Source organism: Dioscorea cayenensis, chromosome 5, assembly GCF_009730915.1.
Source record: "Dioscorea cayenensis subsp. rotundata cultivar TDr96_F1 chromosome 5, TDr96_F1_v2_PseudoChromosome.rev07_lg8_w22 25.fasta, whole genome shotgun sequence".
NCBI lineage: Eukaryota > Viridiplantae > Streptophyta > Magnoliopsida > Dioscoreales > Dioscoreaceae > Dioscorea > Dioscorea cayenensis.
The window spans coordinates 8401570-8426170 of record NC_052475.1 but is presented as its reverse complement, the minus strand read 5'-3'; the positions used below and the strand labels follow the sequence as shown (position 1 = coordinate 8426170).

The 24601-nt window shown below is 33.5% G+C and overlaps 2 protein-coding genes across 2 annotated transcripts; one reads left to right on the top strand and one right to left on the bottom strand.

The window, feature by feature from the left end:
• Positions 1–3103: 3103 nt before the first annotated feature.
• Positions 3104–4739, bottom strand: LOC120259953. Its single transcript, XM_039267406.1, has 5 exons — positions 4527–4739; positions 4410–4463; positions 4083–4308; positions 3944–3985; positions 3104–3231 (listed from the first exon to the last, which is right to left on the bottom strand). The coding sequence occupies exons 1-5, from the start codon at positions 4737–4739 to the stop codon at positions 3104–3106; spliced, it is 663 nt and encodes a 220-aa protein (XP_039123340.1).
• A 13926-nt stretch (positions 4740–18665) lies between these two features.
• On the top strand, positions 18666–19730 carry LOC120259952 (protein FAR1-RELATED SEQUENCE 6-like). Its single transcript, XM_039267405.1, has one exon. The coding sequence runs from the start codon at positions 18666–18668 to the stop codon at positions 19728–19730; it is 1065 nt and encodes a 354-aa protein (XP_039123339.1).
• The last annotated feature ends 4871 nt before the right edge of the window (positions 19731–24601 follow it).

Here is a 24601-nt window from a genome sequence, read left to right as displayed (position 1 = left end):
AGATCCTAAGGGTCTTTTACCTTCAATAGTTGAAACATCGACTGTAGTCACCAAAGATCCACCTCCACAAGTTAAGAGAAATTTAAGTGAGCTTAGGAAGAAATTGAAGAAAAGAATAAGAATATCCCTGCAAATGTCTCTTCAAAGCTAACAAAGAGAAAGAATAGGCAACATAGCTAAATCTTTTCTAATAGGCACAACATTCAAAAGTTAGTGTCATTTTCCAGCTAAGAATTTATTTTCCCTTCCTCATCCAAAGCCTTGCTCACAATTATGTCATTTAAAGCAAGAAATACTCATTAATCTTGTAATGGCAGTTGTAATGATATCATTGGTACATTATGTAAGTTTCTCTCATTACTAACTGAATTTATGCAATTGGAATTCAACCGCATTTTCAATGTAAAAATAACAAACAATTAGAAACTAATGGAACTATGTTATCCATGTGTTTGCATTCACTCACATCCTAATATTTTATATTTTAGTGATAGTCAAACCTTTGATTGCATTCAGTTGTTTGTATTGCTTTGTAGTTTTAAATTTTGTATGTTCAACAATCAACTATTACCTGTCGTGAACTTGAATTTGAAAATTATAGCACATTTATTTGATAGGGGGCATGCAAAATATAATCTCAAGGTGATAAAACTGACAAACAGGTGATAAATACAGGATCAGTTGGTTATTTTATTTATAGTTTGAATGTGCTCAAGTTGTATTAAGTTAGCTTTATGGTTTGTGATGAATGTACAACATGCATGTATTTTATTGAATTCGATGCTAAATCTAGTGTGTTTCACATTCTTAGGCTCAGGGCAGCATTTCAAGATGAGATATAGCCAAAAGAAGCATTTCAAACCTTAAATGATGAACTTGGAACTCTCTCGGTATCATTTGAATAAGGATGAGTCAAACTGGGTGGCTTACCGGCAGCTTACGGCCAACCTTACAGTCGTAAGTCAATTCCAGAGGACCTTACGGGCATGCTTATGCCGGTAAGAGGGATTCATAACCAATTCAAAGAATCTTATGGGGGTGTTTGGTGCTTTACCATGGGAATGTTTTAATGGAATTTGATTGATGGGAAAGTTACTGATGGGAAAATAACATTTCTTTGTTTGGTATGCATTTGAAAGTTTGATTAAATTGATGGGAAAATAATATTTCTATGTTTAGTATTGAAAGATATTCTTAAGAATCTATTGGCATAATGACATAAATGCCCTTGTGTTATTTTACTTATCCACTAATTTTTCATTAATTTTTAATATTAAAATATTAATATGTTTTGTATATGAAAATAATAAATAATGTTACTAACCACCATTTAGATTTTTTTATGTTTTTTTATTTTTTTATATGTATTTTTCATGCAATGTGGTGATTACAATTCTTATCTCAAAATAATATTATCCTTGTTATGGTAATTTACAATTTAATTTTTTGAAATAGAAAATATTTCTTATTTAAATTTAATGGTAAAAATTATTTCTTATTTTAGGTTAAATTAATTTTTAAGCATAATGTTAAATAATTAGTAAAAATATTTGTTTAAAAAATATTTTAAAATAAAAATTTACCTTTTGGATAACATTTGAATTAAAAACAAGTAAATGTTGCAGGTCCCATCATTTCTTTCACAAGGCCTTTTACACATGAAAATTAATGATAGCTTTGCATGAGAATTAGGCTTCAAGTTTCTTGTCATCTGCATACAAGAATTTGAGTTATCTCTACACATGAACACGTATACAAATATATATATATATATATAGTAAACAAAGAGTTTATACAACAACAACAACAACAACAACAACAATACACTCAACCATCATTACCATCAACATGTACTTGCCAGTGCTTGTGATTCTTTATTTCCACTTCTCAAGAATTTTACAGCTTTCATTTCCTGCTTTGTGACATTCAAATCAATCATTCTTTCTGCTGTACTACAAATATGCATATCAAATGCATAATTCAATTTTTATCATAATACATAATTTAATTTAAACACTCCATGATAGAATTCATCTAAAATAACTTACATTATATCATAATAGCAATACTCGAAACAAAAGTCAATGGACCGATAACGTGCTAGCCACTAAAAAAAATGGTTCACACACTTGTCTATAACAAGTTAAAACACAGCAAATTTAAATTGTTCCTGCAAGAAGACAACGGATATAAATAGCTTTAAACTCATCCGGAATGCTATATAAGTAATCAATTTTTCCACCATAACGTGAGATAATGGATCCAGCTTTAATAACCTCTTCAGCAGTTAATCCATCAATGGCAGATATGGTTGCATGCAACTGAGCTTTCATATAAGTTAACTTCTCAGCATCTTTAGCATTTCCACACAGCATCATTAGCCAAGGACACCAAGTAAGTAACCATTCTACCAAATTCAGTTGATGTAATCTCATACATCTTACTCATTTATTCCATGTTACTGATAAAGACATCATCAAAATTACCACTAGTAGAGGCAACACTACATTCTTGGTCTTAGCCTTTTTCCTATGAGTAGATGACTCAATATTAGTGTCTTGATTCCTTCTAGTAGTGCCAATAGAAGAGTTACTGGGAACCCTTTGACTGGTTGCAACATTTTGACTGGTCGACATTGTTTCTTGGATGTGATCAAGATGAAATTTAGTGTTAGCAAACTCATACTCATCCCCACCAAAGTTAACCCACTAAATTCTACATAAGTAATTGCAGCCTCCTCTACTTGCATATTCTCTATGGCTTCAACTAGTCCTTCTGCAGTAGCTCTGGTTGCTTTATCTTTTCCAAGCAGGCGACCCTATTGGTCCAAGTAAGAAAATGGCTTATTTCTAAGTCCCACAGCACCTGGGAGAGACTACAATAGACATTAATCAATAATGTTTTTCAATATAAAATAATAAGCATAAACATAAAATATGCTAACTACAATAACAAAAAAAAAATTTACCTTAACCCATCCATTCCATACTTCAATATCACAAGTCACACACTTGTTCACATCATCCCTTCCAAAACCAGAAGCAGCATTACCTAACATTTCTGATATTTTCCTATATTGTCTCTTCAAAGTCTTCAATCTTGATTAAATATGTGGAGTTCCCTTGATTTGATAGTTTGGTATCTTCTCTGCCATTGTCTTCTCAAGGTGCACCAAATAACCAGGTCTAAATATACCATTATCTCCATTCCATCCACCTTTGTCTTTCAAATCTAAGCAATACTGTATAAGCATACCATCTTCATTAACATTCCATTGATGAGTTCTTCTCTTACCACTTTTTATAGAAGCATCCATTTGCACACACAACCAAGAAAAAGAAAAAAGACACTAAAAGAATGAAGACATATAGAAATGTCTATATTTATATACAATCATTTACTACAAATATCATATGAAATTGCTTAACATAATATCACAAGAAATTGCAAATAATCAAACCCCATATTCAATTATTTAATACACTATTATAGTTTTGATAATAAAGGATGTGAATATATAAATAAACCTAATTGTTCCATGTCCTCAACCACTTGGTCCACATTTCTCGAGCCAAATTATCTCTCCAAGTAGTCCACACATCTAAGGTCTCAATGTATTGGATAATTTTGGCATCTTCACATGCATCAGAGTCCATAAACCTCTCACTCAATTCAGCTTCTAGAGCGTCAAGTGTCATTTTTTTTCGAATGTGATAATGCAACAAAGCACAAGCTAAAATGATTCTATATCTAGTTTTCATTGGGTACCAAGATCTCTCCCTAAGTATACTCCATCTCATTTTAAGAAATCCAAAGCATCTTTCAATTGCATTCCTAGCAAGAGAGTATTTGTAATTGAAGAATTCTTCTTTATTTCGAGTGATGTGATTTTGCCTCCATTCATTCAAATGGTATCATTGCCCTATATATGGAATTAGAAAACCTTCCCCATTTCTATATCCAGCATCACATAAGTAGAAAAATCCTACATTTAGAAAATTCATTTTTAGATAAACTTGACAATTACTATATATGTGATTCTTTAAATCAACTAGTACTTTGCATATTATATGTTTATTTACCTTTAGCCACTTTCAATCCATGTCTTCTAGAAATTGCATCTCGAAGAACCCTAGAGTTAGCTGCAGAACCTTCCCATCCAGGTAGGATATAAATGAACTGCATATCTTGTGAACAAACCCCTAAGACATTTGTGGCAATGTCTCCCTTTCTATTCCGGTATCTAGGCTTGCCATTATCTAATGCATTGACTTTGATGTAAGTCCCATCCAAAGCACCGAAACAATTCTATCATTCCAATTGAATTGTTAAACAAAAGACATAAATTTAGTTTTATTTCAAGGATAACTTATTATATAATAAAATGTATATAATAAACTAATTTTTACCTTAAGCCACTTCCATCTTACATCATTTGAATCAGCATGTACAAACTTTGGCTTCTATAATAGTATTCCATGTAATTTGAGGATAGACTGCAATACATTCCCAAACTGCCTACTCACAGTTTCACCACTCCTCACAAATTCCCTTTTAAGAACTCTATTCTTTGCATTATGAGAAATAGCATACAAAAATATTCCTACCATTTCTTCAATATCCATATTCTTTGCTGGTGAGAGTCCGCCAATACTTTGAAGCATGTTACATAGCTTATAGAAAGCATCCCTATCCATCCTAGTGTTCTTGATGCGTCTCAAGTCCGAATCAAATATCATCCTCCTGAAATTTTATTGCCTACAAAATCTACTTATTGTGATAAGATTATGACACTCTCTTACATTTTATGGCATTATTTTAAGCCTATAGTACCATGCCATCAAAGAATAAATCACGATTAACAAATCTTCATCATTGCAAGCGCCCATTTTTCCTTGACCAATAAATTAAAACATAATTAATTAACAATATAATAAAGTATTAAACAAGTAAATTGCACAGCATAATAACCACATTTAATTAAAGTGATATATAACAAGAGTGATATCTATAGTTGGGTTTTATTTTCTAGATGAAATATTACTTTATTATTTTAATAAACTTTATCATATACAATCAATTCAATTTCAAGATTCAGATTTTTATTCCATCTTTTATAGCTTTTTTTCAATTAATTTAATCTTTTCAGTCACTTAACAAAATTAATTCAAATTCAGGATTCAGGATTCATATTTTTATTTCATCTTTATTATCCACAATTAATTCAATTAATGAACTTTATCATCGCAATTAATTCCAGTTGTAAAAGCAATTCACAACATTTTGGCATATTCATAACCAAATAATTCCATATTTTCAGTTTCTGTTGTAATAGCATTTCAAATATAGTATTTATATGATGCCAAAGAAGCACAAGATACCAAACTTATTAATCCCACAGCAATTAGCTACTACCAAATTCTAAGCTCATGACTAATTTGTTACTTGAGATTTATTAATATGATGTGATCATTTAGTCTCTAAGATATCAGTCTGTTTGATTCCTATTGCAAGTGTCTTTAGTTGTTAATATATAATTTGCCTTCTTGAATTAATATGTGCTTTCAAAGTCTTCAACTTGTTATTCATGCAAGTTTGAGTTACAACATACGTATATATTATTATTATTATTATTATTATTATTATTATTATTATTATTATTATTATTATTATTATTATTATTATTATTATTATTACCAAATTATCCAACTTAAATGCGAAGGACCAAAATGTATATATGTTAGGCCTAGCATCATTTGTTATATTTGCAACAAAATTTAGTTATATCTTACTAACAAAATCACAACCACCAATCAATCACAAAACACTATATCACAACAAAATGGCATATAATTAAGCAAATCTTACTAACAAAATCACAACCACCACCAATAAATCACAAAACACCATGAACCATATCACAACAAAACAAGATCTAGACAGTTGAGACAATATAGAAATCATGTACGAGAAGAGATGAATTTTTGGTTGCCATTGATGTTTCTAGAGAGAGAGATCATAGAAGGAGATCTGGAGATGCGCGGTGACAACAATCGGGAGAAGGAGATGCGCAACCAATGGGCCAAGGGTTTGGACAATGATCAATTCTCTCAACAAGCTAAAGTCAAGGGTATTCTTTTCATTACATTATATAGTCACATTCCTTTGCCATGGGAAACTAACTTTCCATCCATAACTTGTGGGAATTATTTTCCATTAATTTGAGGGAATGAGTTTCCCATCATAATGTAACTTTCCAATGAAAAAGGCCAACCAAACATAGGAAAGTCCTTCCCTTGATAAAATTTTCCAGAAAAGAAACCACTTTTCCACCTACCAAACACATCCTATGGGCAAGGCCTACGCCCATAGGAATGCCTGTAAAAATCATCCAAATGAGCGTACGGCTAAAACTTACAACCGTAAGGGTAATCGCATGAAATAGAACAAGTGAAGCTTACGATCTATCGCTTACTGCCATATGTTGGATCGTAACATAAATAGAAGGCATTTTGATCTATCTCCAACTCCCTACAGACACATTCTTATCCCCATAAGAAGTCGTGTATAAATAGAACTTATGAGAATTTTTAGGGCATTGAAAGATGCTTCAGATCAACATTCAAAGGGATTAAAGATCGTGCGTGGAAGCTTTCCTAGGACTTCTCCGATAATCCTTCATTGGCATGATTGAGAAGGGGGTTTTGACGGCTTTCATGTTTTCTCCTATTATTTGTATCTTGGATGCTTGCCCTCCATTAACAGAGAGCTAATTTGTAGATGTTTAGGCATAGTTGAACTCTATGGTTTATACTTTTGACATTGGTTGTTGGATCTTTAATTCCTTAATTATTTTCTTAATTGCAATCATATTTCTATTTGAATCTAATTGCGTGTTTGAATGCTTGGTTTTTAACTAGGCGAAAGCCCTAGCTATCATGTTTGGTGTGCTATATGGTGAGAAGAAATTCTCACCTAGCATACACATGCTGTAATTCGAGAGAATAGTGAGTACATCTCTGGTTAGGGTACTTTTTAGACTTCGTCTCCCACAATCCTTTTGAATGGGTTAGTGATAATCTCCATGCTCTTTGGATTTTAGGAGAAATCGCATCTCTACTCTGTATTCATATTCAGGATAATTTCTCTCTACGGGAAAGATTATCTACTTAAAAGATTGTCATTAACTCACATTAAGGTTTCATAGAATGTTAATGCAATTAAGTGGATGTCTGTATTAGCTCTGCACCTATTTAATTACACTTCTCCTAAGAAATCAAGGTATAGTATAATTCTGGAAACCTCTCGTTCAAATAGGATTGCATGCTTAAACAACCTTTGTCTTACACTTAATAACTATAGAGGAATACTATGCCTGAACATCTCTTCTTCCTTGACTTCTTGCCTATCATTTTTCATATTTTCTTTTCTTTGCTTTCTTCTATTCACACACACAACATTCGATCGCTTAGGCTATGGTTCAGGATTATTACTAGTATTCACTTTCTTCCATATGGATTGACACTGTGCTTTTACACACTTTATTAAATGATCAGCTCATACACTTGCATCCCTATCAGTCTGATCTAAAAATAGCTCACAACTTGGATCATTGGTAGCTATCATGCCCCAAATTTCATTAAATGAACTGAAGTGGAATAAACAAGCATTTGCAGTAAGACATGAACTCATTTGGAAAGTCTTAAACTTGTTTCAAACTTTGAATACAAAATACTAATATTAAAAAGACATTAATCTTCAAAATCAATAACTAACATCAAATGCAACATTTTGCAGCAATTTGAAGTTCAATATACAAATATATAAACTTTAGCACAAAAGTAAGCCCACACATATGACATAACTACTACTTGATAAGCCCATCCTTACTAATCTCCATATTAGTCACTCTTGATACCGATAGTGTGTTTTACTTGTCCTTTTAGTAGGCTTTTATGATAACCCGATACTACTTAAGGTATGTTTGCTAAATGTTACAATTAATTGGGGTTTGGACAAAAATAAATGAAAATAGACCATATCTTATGCAAACCTTTGTTTGAATAAAAGTTTCAGGATAAGCAGGGTCCAAAGCACACACATGCTCAGAAGCATTATCGGAAGCAAGGGCATGTTGAACCTCCTTGCATTTTACTGGAGCTTACACAGAACTGAGAAGCACGGTTTCACTGCCCTAGCATCATCGTGCTAAAGGAGCATGGTCGGTAAGCATGGGCATGCTTACCCTTGTGCATTTTACTGGAAATCTCATGAGAATATCAGCATGGTCACTATGCTCTTTGCACAAGCGCGCTCTCCAAGCACGGGTGTGCTTACCCTCATATATTTTACTTGAAATCTCATGAGAATATCAATGTTGTCACTATACTCCTTGCACGAGCATGCTTTCCAAGCACGGGTAGTAAGCACAGGCATGCTTATGCCGTGCGATTTACTGGTTTTTGTGCTGAAATTAAACCCCGAGATATGGAGCCAAGCATAGTCATTAGCACACCCATCAACACGAGTGTGCTTACATCAGGAAAATGGTTATTTAAGTCCTAAAGTTAGATTTGAAGAGGAGTTTTTTTTCTCCTTCTTAAGGCATAGGTTAGGGTAGCCATCAGCACCATTCAGGGCCAGATTTAGAGCAAAGACAAACGTGGACAAAACAGGATTATCGGCGACAAACATTATCAAGTCCTCTCTTACTTGATTGTGAAGAAAGACGGGAGTTTAATGGATAATTTCTATTTCTCTTATTGCTTTCATATGATTATTTGTAATACTATGAGGGGCTAACCGTCTTTTGATGCCTAGGATGATGAACCTTGACTTCTAATGCTTTGATTTTAGTGATATTGATTCTTGAGTTTTCTTTTGATCTTCCTTTTGTTCATATTGCTTATCTTTCTATATGTTGAGTCCGCTCTAAGCCTTGGGCGAGTACGTACATTATCAAACCCTCCCTATGTGTTCACCATGGTCCAAGAAGAAACTCTTGAATCAATGTTTATTTATTGCATTTGTCAAGGGATAAATCCGGTGTATTGTCCTTTTTCCACTGCTATCTCTTCAACCCAAAACCCTGTCTCTTCTTTATTCTCTATTCTTCTATTCTTTAGTAGTGTTAATTACTTTAATCCAATCTTTGAACCAGCTAGATATTAGAAATGAGCAAATATCGAGAGCTATACTAGTCCCTATGGATTTGACTACCCGATCCTTTTGGGTACACTTTACTACTTGTATAACCCATGTACATGCAGATACGTAAGAGGCGTATCAACAACCTAGTAAGTAATTCACTCAAATCTCATTTGAATCACTTAGGTTTTACAAATAAGATTTATATACAATAAAGCAATTTAATTACCAACAACATGTTTATTGGTATATTAGAATAATATAGCATGAGTATCAAAATATTCAAATAGATCAGAGTATAATAGCCATAAAAAATCTCTCTTCAAAAAAAAAATAAATTGTAAAAAAATAAAACAAAATAGATGTTTTCCACTTTTTGATGATCATTTGTTTTACATCAGTACCACAAAAGTAAGAATATTAAAACCTATTTGTTTTAAGTTTATGGTCTAAGTCAGAATATCAAATCCATTAATATTTCATTGATGGTATGATACAAAATTGCTCTTATTTTATAAAGCTCATGTCAAAATTGTTATAACGAGTTTTTACTGTAACTATAGTTAGCCCAGTATAGTAGCTTTTTAGCCTAACACTATAGCTGTATGTTACTATAGCAGCACGAATTCTTCATTACTTCTTCCATCTATCCTTCTTCTTCTTAATTTACCACATTCGGCCGAACACCTCAAACCCTAGAGAATTTTTCTGGTGTTTTTTTCAGTGAACTAAGCATCCATTCTATTCTTCTTTTACTTGTGTATTCAGTAAGGCATCAATCCAAGGTTTTTCTTTCGTATTTCTCTCATATTTCCTTGTTTTTGTAAATCTTTGAAAACCTAGGAATACACCATGGATTGGGTTGTTTGTAGGCTCAAATCAAAGCCAATGTCTTTGTTTTTCATATGTGTGATTGTTTGTAAAACAATTTCTTGGTTAGATGTTGTAAATCAGGAGAAAACCTGTGTACAGGGTCGGGGGTTTTACTGTAGCAATCCTGAATTTACTGTACTACCAATAAGCTTTGGTGTTTCTTTGATTTCTTTTGATTAGAGTAAAGTTCAAACCATTAGGAATTCATTGGTAACCTTTAAAGCTAGCTTTGATCCAATCCTAGGTTCGATTTAGGGTTGTTTGGTAGAATGAACATAGGGTTTCTTTACTTAGATTTTTGTACTAACCTTTAATGGTGTTTGTTGTGATTGGCAAGGAGGTGAAGCATTGGCTCGAGGCAAAGAGCTAGCCAAGGATTAGCTTGCAAGGAAAAGAAATCATCAATTTAGCAAGTAGGACTATTAAGAATGACTCTATTAGAAGATTACCCATATTTATATGTTTATATAATCTATCTTGCTTAATGAGTTTTTGTCGGTTATTATGATTGCTTTTAAGAAGCTTTTAAACCTAGAATAAACTTATTTCTTGGTGCTTCTTTTATGAAAATTTGTGTTCAAATGGAAAGATTTCTGGGTTGTCCCTTAAATTGCTTTTTGTGTAGTGATTCATGCTAAACTATTTTGAGTTGTCTATGCATCATTCCCTTCTAGAATGGATGGTAATTCTTGAATTATTTGACTATTATGTTGGCTATTGTACTCCATGTGGAGTTATACTTATTGTTGAGTTTGTATGGCGATACCCTACTGTAGTAGGGGGTCTCCACGGACAGCTTTTTGAGATGGCGTGGTAGAGAGGCTAATTACTACAAGTGCCAGTTCAAGTGGAAGTGTAGAATCTTGACTGGATATTCATCAGGTAGCCATTGTAACCATACGGTGAACCAATGTGTCAATGTCAAAGGCATGAGTACTTTGATGGCTCTGAACCTGGTCGCTGCCGCGGTGAAGGTTTAGGATGTTTCTAGACCACTTTATGCTAGGTGAGTGTTGGGTGTTCTTTTATTATGGGTTTGATTTTTATTCCCATTGTTTTTTTTTGTAGTGTTATCTTAAATTTGTGGTGAGCGGGCGAAACCCAGCTGTCGTTCTTAGGAGAAAGTCTCCTATAAATTCGATTTGGCAATAGTATTATGTTTACTTATTGTGAAACCCATGTTATTTACTTAGTTATACTTATAATTGGGAACTATTTTTGTTTACATGTTTATTGTGGAAGCTTTGCTTCATGATTAGCTTATTTTCATAATTTGGAACTCCATTGTCAGTATTTTTCCACTTTGATATTATAAAACCCTAATTGAGGTAGAATGTCTTCTTATTCAATCTTTCTTGCTATTTTTATATTAAAGTTTGCTATTATATGTATTCACGCTCTAAACTAGTTATTTTTATTAACAAAGTATCATAGTTTGAGATTTATGTCATTATTGTGGTATTTCTATTAGAGTTATACTAACTTCTCATCATTTAGTAATGTTAGTTGCTCACCCCTCTTTCCTTTTCCTAGCATTTTGCAGGTAGTAGGTGCGGTAGTGTGGCAACGTGCTGAGCATTTACTACTGTCCTATCTTCTGTGTATCTTTTCAGTTATTCTATATTTAATTTTTATCATGGACATGCATTTTGGTTGACTTATGGATCCATTAGTGTGTAGTAAACCTTGTTGCATAGTTTTGTATCTAAACAACTCTTAAACCCTTGGTGTATCAGTTGTATGCTATTGTTGTTATTGTTTCCCTGTGCATTTGTGAACCTATCTAATTCTGATTATTAATGTGGTTGTTGTTGATACTTCTGTTGTGTACTAGTGTACTTCTATATCTTGTACCAGTATAATTATTGTTGTTTCTAGGCTATTGGTTAGCCTTGCGGCACCCCAAGGATTGAGTGGTAGAGTGTCCCTCCTCGGGATCATCACGATAGTTGTCGTGCCCCATCTATTGACTTTGTTAATGTATAGTTGAATTTGGAGACTAAATAAATGTCACGTCTCAAGCCCGGAGTGTCAACAAACGGCCGCATACCTACAAGGCCGAAGCCAAGTAGGCATGTAAGCCCTTAATACCCGTCTCAGAATAAACTGTGCAATCTAGAAAGTGCCACAACTTCAGGAATAGAAACACTAAAACCTCAAAAATCACATACTTCGAAACTCTAAGGTTCGAGATACAATTATTCAAATAAAGATTCTTGGTCTATGAAAAACAAACTACAAAACATTATTAACTAGAAGCGCTTTGCTCAACGACCCAGTTAAGCTAGCCACCACTCAACCCTAATCCTAATATGAAAAAAATGAAAATAAAATTTATAAGCTTCATAGCCTATTAAGTAATCACTAAAAATATTGGGATCATGTAAAATTTCAAAAATTCAAAATTCAAATACCGATAATATAATGCAGTGCAACACTTGTCAAAATATAATTCAGAAACAAAGTAATTCAATAGAATATAATTTTATTCTATAATCTAGAGTATATGTCTCCCAATTTACTATTTCAAAAACAAAGATATCATATGTTATTTGTTGAAACTCCACAACCCGAGTCAGGGGTTCAGAGTTCATTTGTCTACCCTCAATAACCCAAGTCAGAGGTTTAGAGTTCATTTGTTTACCCTTAGTAACCTGAGTCAGATTGTCAGAAACACTTACTCTTTCACTGACAGCACGGTGCGAAACTATACTTTCTTATTAGTGTTTCATGTCAACATGGTCATCCACAATAGTTTAATTTATATATAATGGGTTTGATTTTACTTTGTCAATCATGTTCTTATTCCTTAAATAATTTTTTCATCATTTACTTCTTTATTTCATTAATTATTTTATTATAGTAATTGAAATTTCTTTTATTTTTATTTTGTTTTTTTAATATTGGACTAAAATTAAAAATCAATCTGTGTAATTTTTTATCTCTATAAATTAGTAATATTAAAAACGTGCATTATTTATATAAATTAAATATTTATAACTAATGAAGAAAGTTTTATGTTAATTTGTAATATTTAAGGTTTAGATTGAATCTTTTCTAATGTTAACTTTGCCAATTTTCTACTTATGTTCTCTATCTAAATAATCATTTTTTAATCTTTAAATTAATATTATTATTATTATTATTATTATTATTATTATTATTATTAAGAGAAAATGACTTATAAGTCCCTAGCAAGTTTCAAACTTCCACTACAGTCCCTCTGCCTTTTCCATTTTCCATTAGGTCCCTCTTTTTTTTAGCCAAATTCTTTTTAGTCCGTTATGTTAGTGACATGTGAAAAGTCTGAAATGCTCATTACTTTTGAGTGGAAAAGTTGGTGGAGTTTTTCCCACCAAGTCATGTCACATTAAATATTGTCAGAGACTTTTTCCTTTTCTCCTCCTCCTACTTCTCATATTTCTTCAACATCTTCTTTTTCTTCTTGCTTTGGGTTGGTGGAGGAAACTGTGAACAAGTAAGTTTGTTCTTTTTTTTCCTCTTGTTTTTCTACTTCTTCTTCTTATTTTCACCATTTTCTTGGTTGTGGATAGAATCCTCCATCATACGTTTTATCATGTAGGGTTTTGAAATTTCATGTAGGTTTCATCATTAATGAAAACTTTCTCTGCTGTGGTGAGATATAAAGGAGAAGAATGTGTGCTTCAATTCACAGTCTTGAGCTCACTAGAGATAGACATGGGTGAGATATGTGAGCGTTGGGCACTTGACATTTCTCGAGAAAAAGTGAAGTTCGTGACTCCCGATGCATACAAAAAGCTTTGCCCAACTAAGTTTACAAATAATTTTAGAATATGAAAGTGAAATAAGAGAAATATCAATTCAGTCAATAATTAAAAATAAAAAATTTTTATTTGAGTGTTCTAACTTGAGAGGTAAAACTCAAGGTAGAAAAATATGTGACAATTAAAGTGATAAAAAGGAAATTTCATTCTTAAATAAGAGTCAATTAAAAATAATAATAACATTTTAATTTTTATTTCAAACTCTAACCTGATTTTAATTAAAAAATTATAATTCATAGCCAATTCGTCATTTTTTCAATATGAGAAAAGGTTGTTGTAAGGAAGAGAATTAATAAAGTAATAATTAAGGATGTTTTTTGAAAAAGGTATTTTATGGTTTGGAGGGCAAAAATGTCATTTCATGCACCTGGGTTTGTGTTTCTCTACTTAGGGGTAATCAAGTAATTTTTCAATACCATTTAACCCCGTATTTAACACTGTTTGAGGAATATGGATTAAAAAAGAGGGACCTTGAAGGGAAATGCAAACCTAGTGGGATTTATTGTGAAAGTGCAAACTTTACTTGGATTATTATTATTATTATTATTATATTATTATTATTATTATTATTATTATTATTATCTCCTTCAAATAAAAAAAATTAGTTAAAATTGAAAATAAAACAATAAGATAAAATTTTTAGGAAGAAAAAGAAAGAAGGATTGAATTAAGGGGCCATTTGGTTCGTGGTAATGACATATTATCACGTACTTTCTTGGTAATATTTATAAGTTAATAATGTTATATTACCATCTAAATTGCCATCAGTGTAATGCCAAACGTGGTAATATTTTCAGATTACCACGTAACACTTTCTACATTACCGTGAACCAAACGACCCCTAAATATTTTTAATATGAAAATAACGCAATGAATGGAGAACAAGTAAAGAATGAAAATAATAAAAGTAATAAGTAAATCTTATCTATAACTATTTTAAATACCTAAATTTTATGTTTTAAAATTATATTAATTTAGATTTGAGTGTAGTTATAAATCATAATTTTAAAAATCTATCTTTTATTTAAAAACTCAATAAAAATTTAAATAGAAATTTGTATGCAAATTTATATTTAAATTTTGACTCTTTTTATTCAAATTGGGTACTCAATAGTTTTGAGATGAAAATGAATTCTTATTGGACAATTAGTGAGATACTGTAAATCCGTTAACTATAATCAATACTTATTTAAAATCAAAACATATAAGTATATGGATCTATTTGGTGGGCAGGGTATACTTTGTTAGGTGAGCCAATAGAATATGATAGCCTTATCCTATTAACTCACTTTATCGACATAAAAAGAGAGTCAGGATAAAAACAGACGGAATATAAATAAAAATTAAATTTACTTTTTTGTCCATTTTACTTAGTTTCACAATTTTTATTTGAGTAATGCTATATCCCGCGAAGAGGCTTCACGAAACAATTGACCAAATGACCTGGCCCTCACTTTCTCTCTCCTATTCAGCTTTATTTTAAAAAAAACAAACTAATAAATGATAAACTTATCCCTAATTTTAAAACATTAAAGAACATTAAAGTTAGGGCTCTTCTCCTATCTTGCTTCCCTCCTCTATTCATCTATCGCCGAGAACTTTGCCTCTTCTACTCCACCGGAGTCGTCTATAGTGCAGCTGATCATCATGGCATTCTCCCACTAGAGTTATTCTCCCCTGTCGCTGAGATCTCTGCTTGTTCTCCTCTACTCCATCGGCGTCGACTGCAGCCCTTACATTCTCCAGCCACCGGCGTCGACTGCAGCCCTCACATTCTCCAGCCACCGGCATCGACTGTAGCAACCTTTTGTCGAAGCATTCTCCGACCGCCGTCATCGCATTCTCTACCTCATTACCGGCATCGCCCATAGACGTAAGTCCCTGAAAATAAATTGTAACGTTTATGTGTATTCTTGTAAATTTTATTTAGGTTTAATCAATGATTATTGGGATATGATTATTGGGATATGATTATTGGGCTATTGTGTGTATTATAGATTTCATTGTTAATGTATTGGTCTATGATTATTGGGCTATTGTGTGTATTATAGATTTTATTGTTGGGCTATTGTGTGTATTATAGATTTCATTGTTGGGCTATTGTGTGTATTATAGATTTCATTGTTAATGTATTGGACTATGATTATTGGGCTATTGTGTGTATTATAGATTTCATTGTTAATGTATTGGGCTATTGTGTGTATTAAGCAAAAATAAATTGTTAACGTATTTTATTGTTTATGTGTATTATAGATTCTGACAAGGTCCCCTTGCGTATATCCCGCAAGTGCACGGGTTTGTCGAAGTAATAATCCCGGGTGAGCGGGTATTGAATCCACAGGGAGTAGGGAATAAAACCACTTAATTCGCTTCTTAGCTATGTGAAAAATCAATAGTGATAAGTGTGACAATGATTCAATTCTCAACAATAAAAACAACAAGTAAGAGAGAAAAAATAAAGAAGGAGATAAGGCAATCGATAAAGATGGGGTACCTGGATAATGCTCCACCTAGGATAATCATTTCAAGTGCAAGAACTCTCTATTATGCTTTCTAATCAATGCAATAGTGAGTCGTGGAAATCCTTTAATACATAGTCCCAAATCTAAGGTCAACTATGCCTAACTCTATACATGTCTCTGAGGAGAGATTAGATAACCCCTCAACCTCGCACTCTCATAGAGTTGCAATGGGTTCTAGGGATTCCAAGTGATACATCTCTTCCTAATTATAGACATAACCCTTTGGTCCAGGTGGAAGGTCCCTAACCACGATTAAGCCCTACATACTAAGATCACCTCAATACTTCACTCCGTTGCACTCGCAACTAAGCCCCAGCAGAGGGTCATCCCTTAGAACATTCACTCTATTATGGCCGCAAAGAACTCGAGGAACGGAGGTAGAATCTATCACGTCGGAGGAGAAAGGGGACGCTCCTGTACCTCTCGACTCACCCTCTCAACCCTCTCCAACCTAGCTTTGTCTAACGCTCGTGGTGTGTCACTCACTCACAATGTTACCAACAAGAACTCTCAACCCTAGTGTCACTCTAGGGGAAATGTTCAAACAATCAAGCATTCAAGATTGGAACTCAGAGTAAAACATCAATTAATTAAAAGCATAATAAAGAGATTCAATGAAATGAATACATCCTAGGGTTCAAAAATACCCAAGTACCCACTAGGGGTTTAGCTCTCCATGGAGCTAAGTACAATCAAAGAAATAGAATGTAAAAGCAATGAATCCATAGAAAAACCCTCTCGATGGTCGTGTCGATGGTTTTGTGGAAAGTCCTCTACTCGTCGTCCAAAGATTCCCTCGTCCGGTATGTGTTGCGCCTCGACGGAAGCTCCCCTACCAACCTTCTTCCTAAGGAATGACGATGTCAAAGCCGTAGAACCTCTCCAAAACCTTGGCCAATATCCCTCAAAACCCTAGCCGAAGCCCTCTCTCAAGTTAGAGAAAAGATGGAGAAAAGAATCATGAAATCGGGGCTGAAATCGGCTTTAAATAGGGCTGGAATCAGGAATCCACACGCCCCTGTGATCGACCCTGTGGAATTTCCGCACGAGCGTGGGTAATTTCCACAGGCCCGTGTGGATTCTCTGGAATTGAGATTTTCGGACGGCTGTGAACAGTAACTGCTACCGTTTTGCTACAGTACTCTGCCAAGAATACTCCCAAATCCTCTTTTTCATCTAGGTAACATAAACGGGCACACGTTTCTGCCATAGATCATTTTGCTTCTTCAATGACGGATAAGTTAATGGAGATCTTGTTCTATGTGCATAAGTCGGAATGCTTAAGTGTGACTGCCCTTGTGCCCCTCCAAATGGTCGTGCTAACTCAAATACGGGGAGGTTGGCACACACTCTAGCATCTTACACCCTACTTATATCTTCGCGTTTGGACTTTAGCAAGATTTCCTCCAAAATCGGTGCATTGTGATCCACATTGGCTTCTTTCCTTCATAATTGATTTCACAACCTCTCCTGCATAAAAGTAACATAGAAACACACGTATTAGTGTAAAAACCCGAGAAAAGTAATGCTCAACATAAGAAATGAACGCTTCGCATTCATATCGCACAAGCACTTATCAGATTCAAACCAAGTAAAATATGGAAGATTTAGAAGTTGGTTATTCTGAACAGGCCATGAACAAGACCATGGTTGGATCTTCTAGTGCAGAAGCATTGAACAAAGAGAAAGAGCAATTGACACAACCAGAGGATTCATTGCTTAATAAGGATGTGCTAATAGCCGGTATGGTGCTTAATTTCAAAGAAGAAGTTTATAATTTATATATTGAGTATGCTCGGCAGGAAGGGTTTGGTATTACAAAAAAGAGTAAAAGGTTAGATGATGATGATGGAAAGTTGAAGTATTATACACTTGCATGTGTAAAAAGTGGGAAAAGGATATCAATAGCAAAAAATTATTTCAATCCAAGGTTATCCACCAAAACAAATTGCCAAGCGAAGATTAATGTGATTGTTGACAATGATGGATGTTTTACTATTTCTAGTGTCATTTTGGAGCATAATCATGCACTTAGTCCGCATAAATCTCATTTCCAAAAGTGCAATAAAAAAATAGATGCACATGTCAGGAGAAGGCTTGAAGTAAATGATAAAGCAGGTATAACTTCAAGCAAAAATTTTCATTCATTAGCTGTTGAAGGTGGGGGTATGAAAATCTGACATACACTGAGAAGGACTGTCGGAACTACATTGCAAAAGCAAGGCAGTTCAGACTAGGGAGTTGGGGATGATGAGGCACTTGAAAATTACTTCTTGAGCATGCAACAGAGAAATTCTAATTTTTTCATCTCATTGATATGGATGAGGAAGGCCGTTTAAGAAATGTGTTTTGGGCAGATGCAAGGTCAAGATCGGCTTATGAAGCCTTCGGTGATGTTATCTCTTTTGACACAACATACTTAACAAATAAGTATGATATGCCTTTTGCTACATTTGTTGGTGTAAATCATCACGGGCAAACGATCTTGTTTGGATGCGGTTTATTATCGAAGGAGAATACTGAAACATACATATGGTTGTTCAAAACTTGGCTAGAATGCATGTCGGGTAAAACCCCTAAAGCAATCATTACAGATCAATGCATGGCCATCCAAGGAGCAATTAGAGTGGTTTTTCCAAATTCTCATCATCGTCTCTGTCTTTGGTACATTATGAAGAAAATTCCTGAGAAGCTTGGTGGACTGAGTGAATACAAAGCGATAAAGAGAATTTTGAAAAGTATAATTTATGAAGCAGTTGGCATTCAAGAATTTGAAGACATTTGGTTGATGATGGTAAATGACTATAATGTTGAAAAAAATGAATGGGTAAATTCTTTGTACAAAATTCGGCATCGATGGGCTCCCGTATATGTGAAAGGCATTTTTTGGGCGGGCATGTCCACAACTCAAAGAAGTGAAAGCATCAATGCTTTTTTTGATGGATATGTTGGTCCAACAACATCATTGAAACAATTTGTGGAGCAATATGATAATGCGTTGAAAAGTAAGATTAAAAAAGAAGCAAAGGCTGATTTTGCATCTTTCAACTCTAGTTTTCCAATGTTAACTGATTGTTACTTTCAGAAGCAACTACAAGAAGCCTATACAAATGAAATCTTTAAGTTGTTTCAAGATGAGTTGCGGGGAATGTTATATTGTAATCTTTCACTTATCAAATTAGATGGGCAAATAAGTACATTCCATGTGACGGACATTTTCAGGGGAAAAGAAGGCAAAGTTAGAAGGCAAGTGGCATTCAATGTGTACCACAATTCAGGGGAACTTGATATTAAATGCTCATGTAATTTGTTCGAGTTTAGAGGAATTCTTTGCAAACACATTTGCAAGGTTTTGATTGAGAAGAATGTAAAAGAAATCTGAAACCGATATATCTTACCCCGGTGGAGGAAGGATATAAAACGAAGGCATACATGTGTGGTGAATTTGCTATGATGACACGCAAAGTAGTGAGGAAAAGGGCCGATACAATAAATTATGTTCTCATTTTTCTAAAGTTGCTGAAATTCGGGCCGGCTCTGTGGAGAAATATAATTTTCTGATGAAACACATGGATGAAGCAATGGAAAAGTTGATGGCCAATGCACATTATTATGGGAGTTATTCTAATGAAGTTCTACATCCAATGTTTTTAGAAGAAGATAATGAGCAACACCAAACCACAAGTACAAGCATAAAATTTAGAAGCCCTCTAAAGGTACGAAGTAAGGGCCGACCACCATCAAAGAGGAAGATGTCTAAAGTAGAAGAAATGATCAGTAGAAATAAGAAAAAGGTAGTTATATTTTGTAAAAAATTTCTTGATATCACAATTATTGTTTCCCTTAACTTTGCTATTAATTCTTTTAGAAGGCTCAAGCAAAGAATGGTAATGACAAGCAAGCTGAAATTTGCACACAAGAAAGCATGGTAATGACTACATATTTGAAACTTATATCTAGTATTGTGTTTTATATATTTTTTAAAAATATATTAATGCATACTTTATCTATTTAGGTAAATTCAAATTCTCTTTCAACCTTTGATATGTTCAATCATTCACACAAGAATCCAATGTCTTCTTCATGGTATTCCAATTATTCATTTCTATTGATTTATTTAACTATGACATGAATTTTTCTTATTCTTGTTGATTGTCTAATTCTTATGAATTTATCAACAGGGCAATAGAGACCCTCGGTGACCAAAGCTCAACAATGTGTGAGAATGAGGTGGAGAGGCCAAAAAAATAAATAAAAACAAATTAATGGATGAGTTCCACGTTAGTGTAACATCTTTGTGTTATGAAACAAATATTGTTGTGAATTATTAACTTTAAGTGTTGTATGGTCTTTGTGTTATGAAACAAATATTGTTGTGAATTATTAACTTTAAGTGTTGTATGGTCTTTGTGTTATGAAACAAAAATTGTTGTGAATTGTTAATTTTAAGTGTTGTATGATATTGTCAAGCTTAGGATGAGTTCTATGTAGGTGTTGTATGGTGTTGTGTGGTTTTCTTAACTTAAAGTGTGTTGGTAATGTGCAGCTGATATTTTGAATTGTGCAGTTGAGATTGAGTTTTCAAGTGTGCAGCTGTTGATTTTGTTTTCAAGTGTGCAGCTGATATAGAGTTCTTAACTTTGTGCAGCTGATATTTTGATTTTAAAGTTTGTAGTTTTGAATTGTGCATCTTAGATACAGATTCAATATTACATATTCAATAATACAAATTCATTTCAATATTACATATTCAATAATAAATACTCAAATAATGCTACAAACTCAATTAAATATTACAGACTCAATACAAATTCATAATTTAAATATAGACTCAATTAGGCCACTTTGGACTTTCTCAACAATGCTGCAGCCTTCAGGTCAAACTACCCCAAACTGCAACAAGAAGCACATGTGAAACAAGGAAAAGGCAATTGACTTGAAATATCCATTAAGAATTGAGAAGTTGCATTGATTAAACAAAACATCCCTGATTCAACAAGAACCCATAAAATTCACAAGAAATCTAAAAAAACATTAGTCTTTGTCCATAACATACAAGAATTGCATCTCTAATAATAAATAATACTCAATCAAGAGTCTTTATTGGCAAATTATTGACAATTTATGCACAAAAGAAAATAGTTGGGAATCAAACAAAAGGAAATACTTGGAAAAAAAGATTCATTTCAATATTACAGACTCAATAATATATACTCAAATCATTATTACAAATATAAATTCATAATTTAAAGTGTTACGTACTCAATTCAGGCACTTTGGTCTTTCTCAACAATGCTACAGCCTTCAGAAAAGGCTCCATTTTGTGTTTCTCAGCATAATTAGGTTACCAGCAAAGAAACAACAACAATACAAGAAAAAGAATACACCTAAAGCATCTGTAAAAATTAACATGACTCAGATATGCATAATCTCTATCAGGGAAGAATTGGACACTGAATCGATGGCTGCAGCAGTAACTTCCACGCCAGACGATGTTATGTTGCACATCATCATAGCCACTACACAATACCAATTCCCTGCAGCAGCATATGAGTGGCGGTTGCCTACTGAGGAGTAGGCCATCCAAGCCACTACATAACTACTACAAAGACAAAAGAGAAACAAAGAAGAGGGGGAATCCTTTTGTGTTTCTCAGCATAATCAGGTTACCAACAAAGAAACAATAGCAAACAAATTATAGGCATGTATATTTTCAATCACAACATATTACCCATTAAAAAGAAAAAGAACACATCAGTAGCATGGCTCAGATCTGCATAATCTCTATTAGGGACAAACACTGAATCGATGGCTGCAGCAGCAACTACCACGCCAGTCGATGTAAGGTTGCACATTATCACCGCCACTCCATCCCACACCGCTAACACCCTCTCACCCACAACACCAACTCCCTGCTGTAGTATATAAGCGGCGGTTGCCTACTGAGGAGCAGGCCGTCCAAGCCACTACACCATCACTACATAGACAAAAGAGAAGCAAATAATAGGGAAGCATAAGAAGATAAATGTTATATGAGCCGAAGAGATATAGAGTAATGCTATATTCGCCGAAGGGATAGTTAGATGATGAGAGGGGAGGAGAGCAAGAGAATTAGGGTAAGGCAGAGAGATTAGGGTTAAGGCGAGCAAGAGGACCCTGAAATTAGGGTTAAGGCGGCGTACAAAGAGAGATTAGCCTGAGCATGTGACAATGATCGTCTGTAGCCAACGCCGGTGACTGAAGAATGCAAGGACAATTGGCTACAAGCGACACCGGCGGAATCGAGGATGAGAGGAGGAGAGACAGAGATTTCAACGATAGTAGGGAAAACGAGAAGAGAAATCGCTGAAGGGATAAGGAGACACTGATTGGCTACAAGCGACGACGGCGGAGTAGAGGACGAGCAGAGGAAAGGCAGAGATCTCAACATAGTAGAGCAAACTAGAAGAGAAATAGCCGAAGGGACAGGGAGACACCAGGGAGTAGAGGACGAGAGGAGGAGAGGCAGAGATCTCGACGATAGTGGAGCAAATGAGAAGAGAAATCGTCGAAGGGACAGGGAGACATCGGGAGTGGGAGACGAGGGGAGTAAAATTAGAGTTAAGGCAGCGCGCAAAGGGAGAATGGGAGAAGAGCCCTAGTTTTTAGTGTTTTAAATTTAGGGATAAGTTTGTCATTTATTTGTTTAAAATTAGGGATAAGTTTATCATTTATTTGTTTGTTTTTTTTTCAAATAAAGCTGAATAGGAGAGAGAAAGTGAGGGCCAAGTCATTCGGTCAATTGTTTCGTGAAGCCTCTTCGCGGGAGGGTTGTACAATTGAGAAGAGACTAGCACTCCTAACCCTTGGTAGCTCACCTGGGTGGCTCAGACATCAGTGCATCTCAGTGCCATAATTCTTCAGGGCCGCTAATCTTCGCTTCTTCTCCTGCAACCTCTGCTTTCATCTCCGCCACAGCACAACTTCGACCAAGCTGCCTCTAATTTTGTGGTAGAGAATTCCCGCCCAACCTCATTTGCATCCTTAATTTTTTTTTCACAACTCTATTTAAATTTTACAATGGTTTTTATATAATATTTTATGTTTTAGTTCTTATAATTTTTTTAAATTAAAATTTTTTCTCACAGCCCTATTTCTGATTGTCATAGTCGTCGGAATTGTCCCAATGCACCTGGTCCAAATAGTCGTTCGTAATATGTGATTATCGTAATCTTTTTATAATATATATTATCATTTTCATCCGTTTCGAGTATGATATCAGCTTTTTTTATTACAAATAATATATGTTAGAAAGAATTTAAATTAAAAAATATATATATAAGGACTTAAACGTAAAATATTATATTAAAAAACCATTGTAAATTTTAAATAGGGCTGTGAGAAAAAAAATTAATTTAAAAAAATTATAAGGACTAAAATGTAAAATATTATATAAAAAAAATCTAAAAATTAAATAGAGTTGTGAAAAAAAATTAATTTAAAGAATTTGTAAGGTTGTACATGTAAAATTTCATATAAAAAACTATTATAAAATTAAAAAGAAAATTTAAATATAACCCATGTGCAAAAAGTACCATGCAAGTACACTGCAGGGTACTTTTTGCGCATTTTGGTAATTAATCTAAAAGATACTTATTTTGATATATAATTAAAAAAAATGCAATATTTAAAAAAAATACCCACAATAAGTTAAGATGGGCTTTTTTCTTTTAAATATTGTATTTTTTTAATTATATACCAAAATAAGCATATTTTAGATTAATTACCAATATGCACAAAAAATTACTATGCATGGTACTTTTTGCACATGGGTTATATTTAAATTTTTTTTTAATTTTATAATAGTTTTTTATATGAAATTTTACATTTAGAACCTTATAAATTCTTTAAATTATTTTTTTCCAACTCTATTTAAATTTTACAACGGTTTTTTTTATATTATTTAACGTTTTAGTCCTTATAATTTTTTAAATTAAATTTTTTTCTCACAGCCCTATTTAAAATTTACAATGGTAATTTAATATAATATTTTACGTTTAAGTCCTTATATATTTTTTTAATTTAAATTCTTTCTAACATATATCATTTGTAATAAAAAAAACATATATTATACTCTAAACAGATAAAAAGGATAGATAAAATGATCTAAAGCAAAAACGAAGGTCCTAAGATCAAACTCGGGAATTCTCTTATTACTTGAAGAGGTTCTGAGAGTTCGGAACTATATCCTGATTACAACACTAAGGCTCTCTT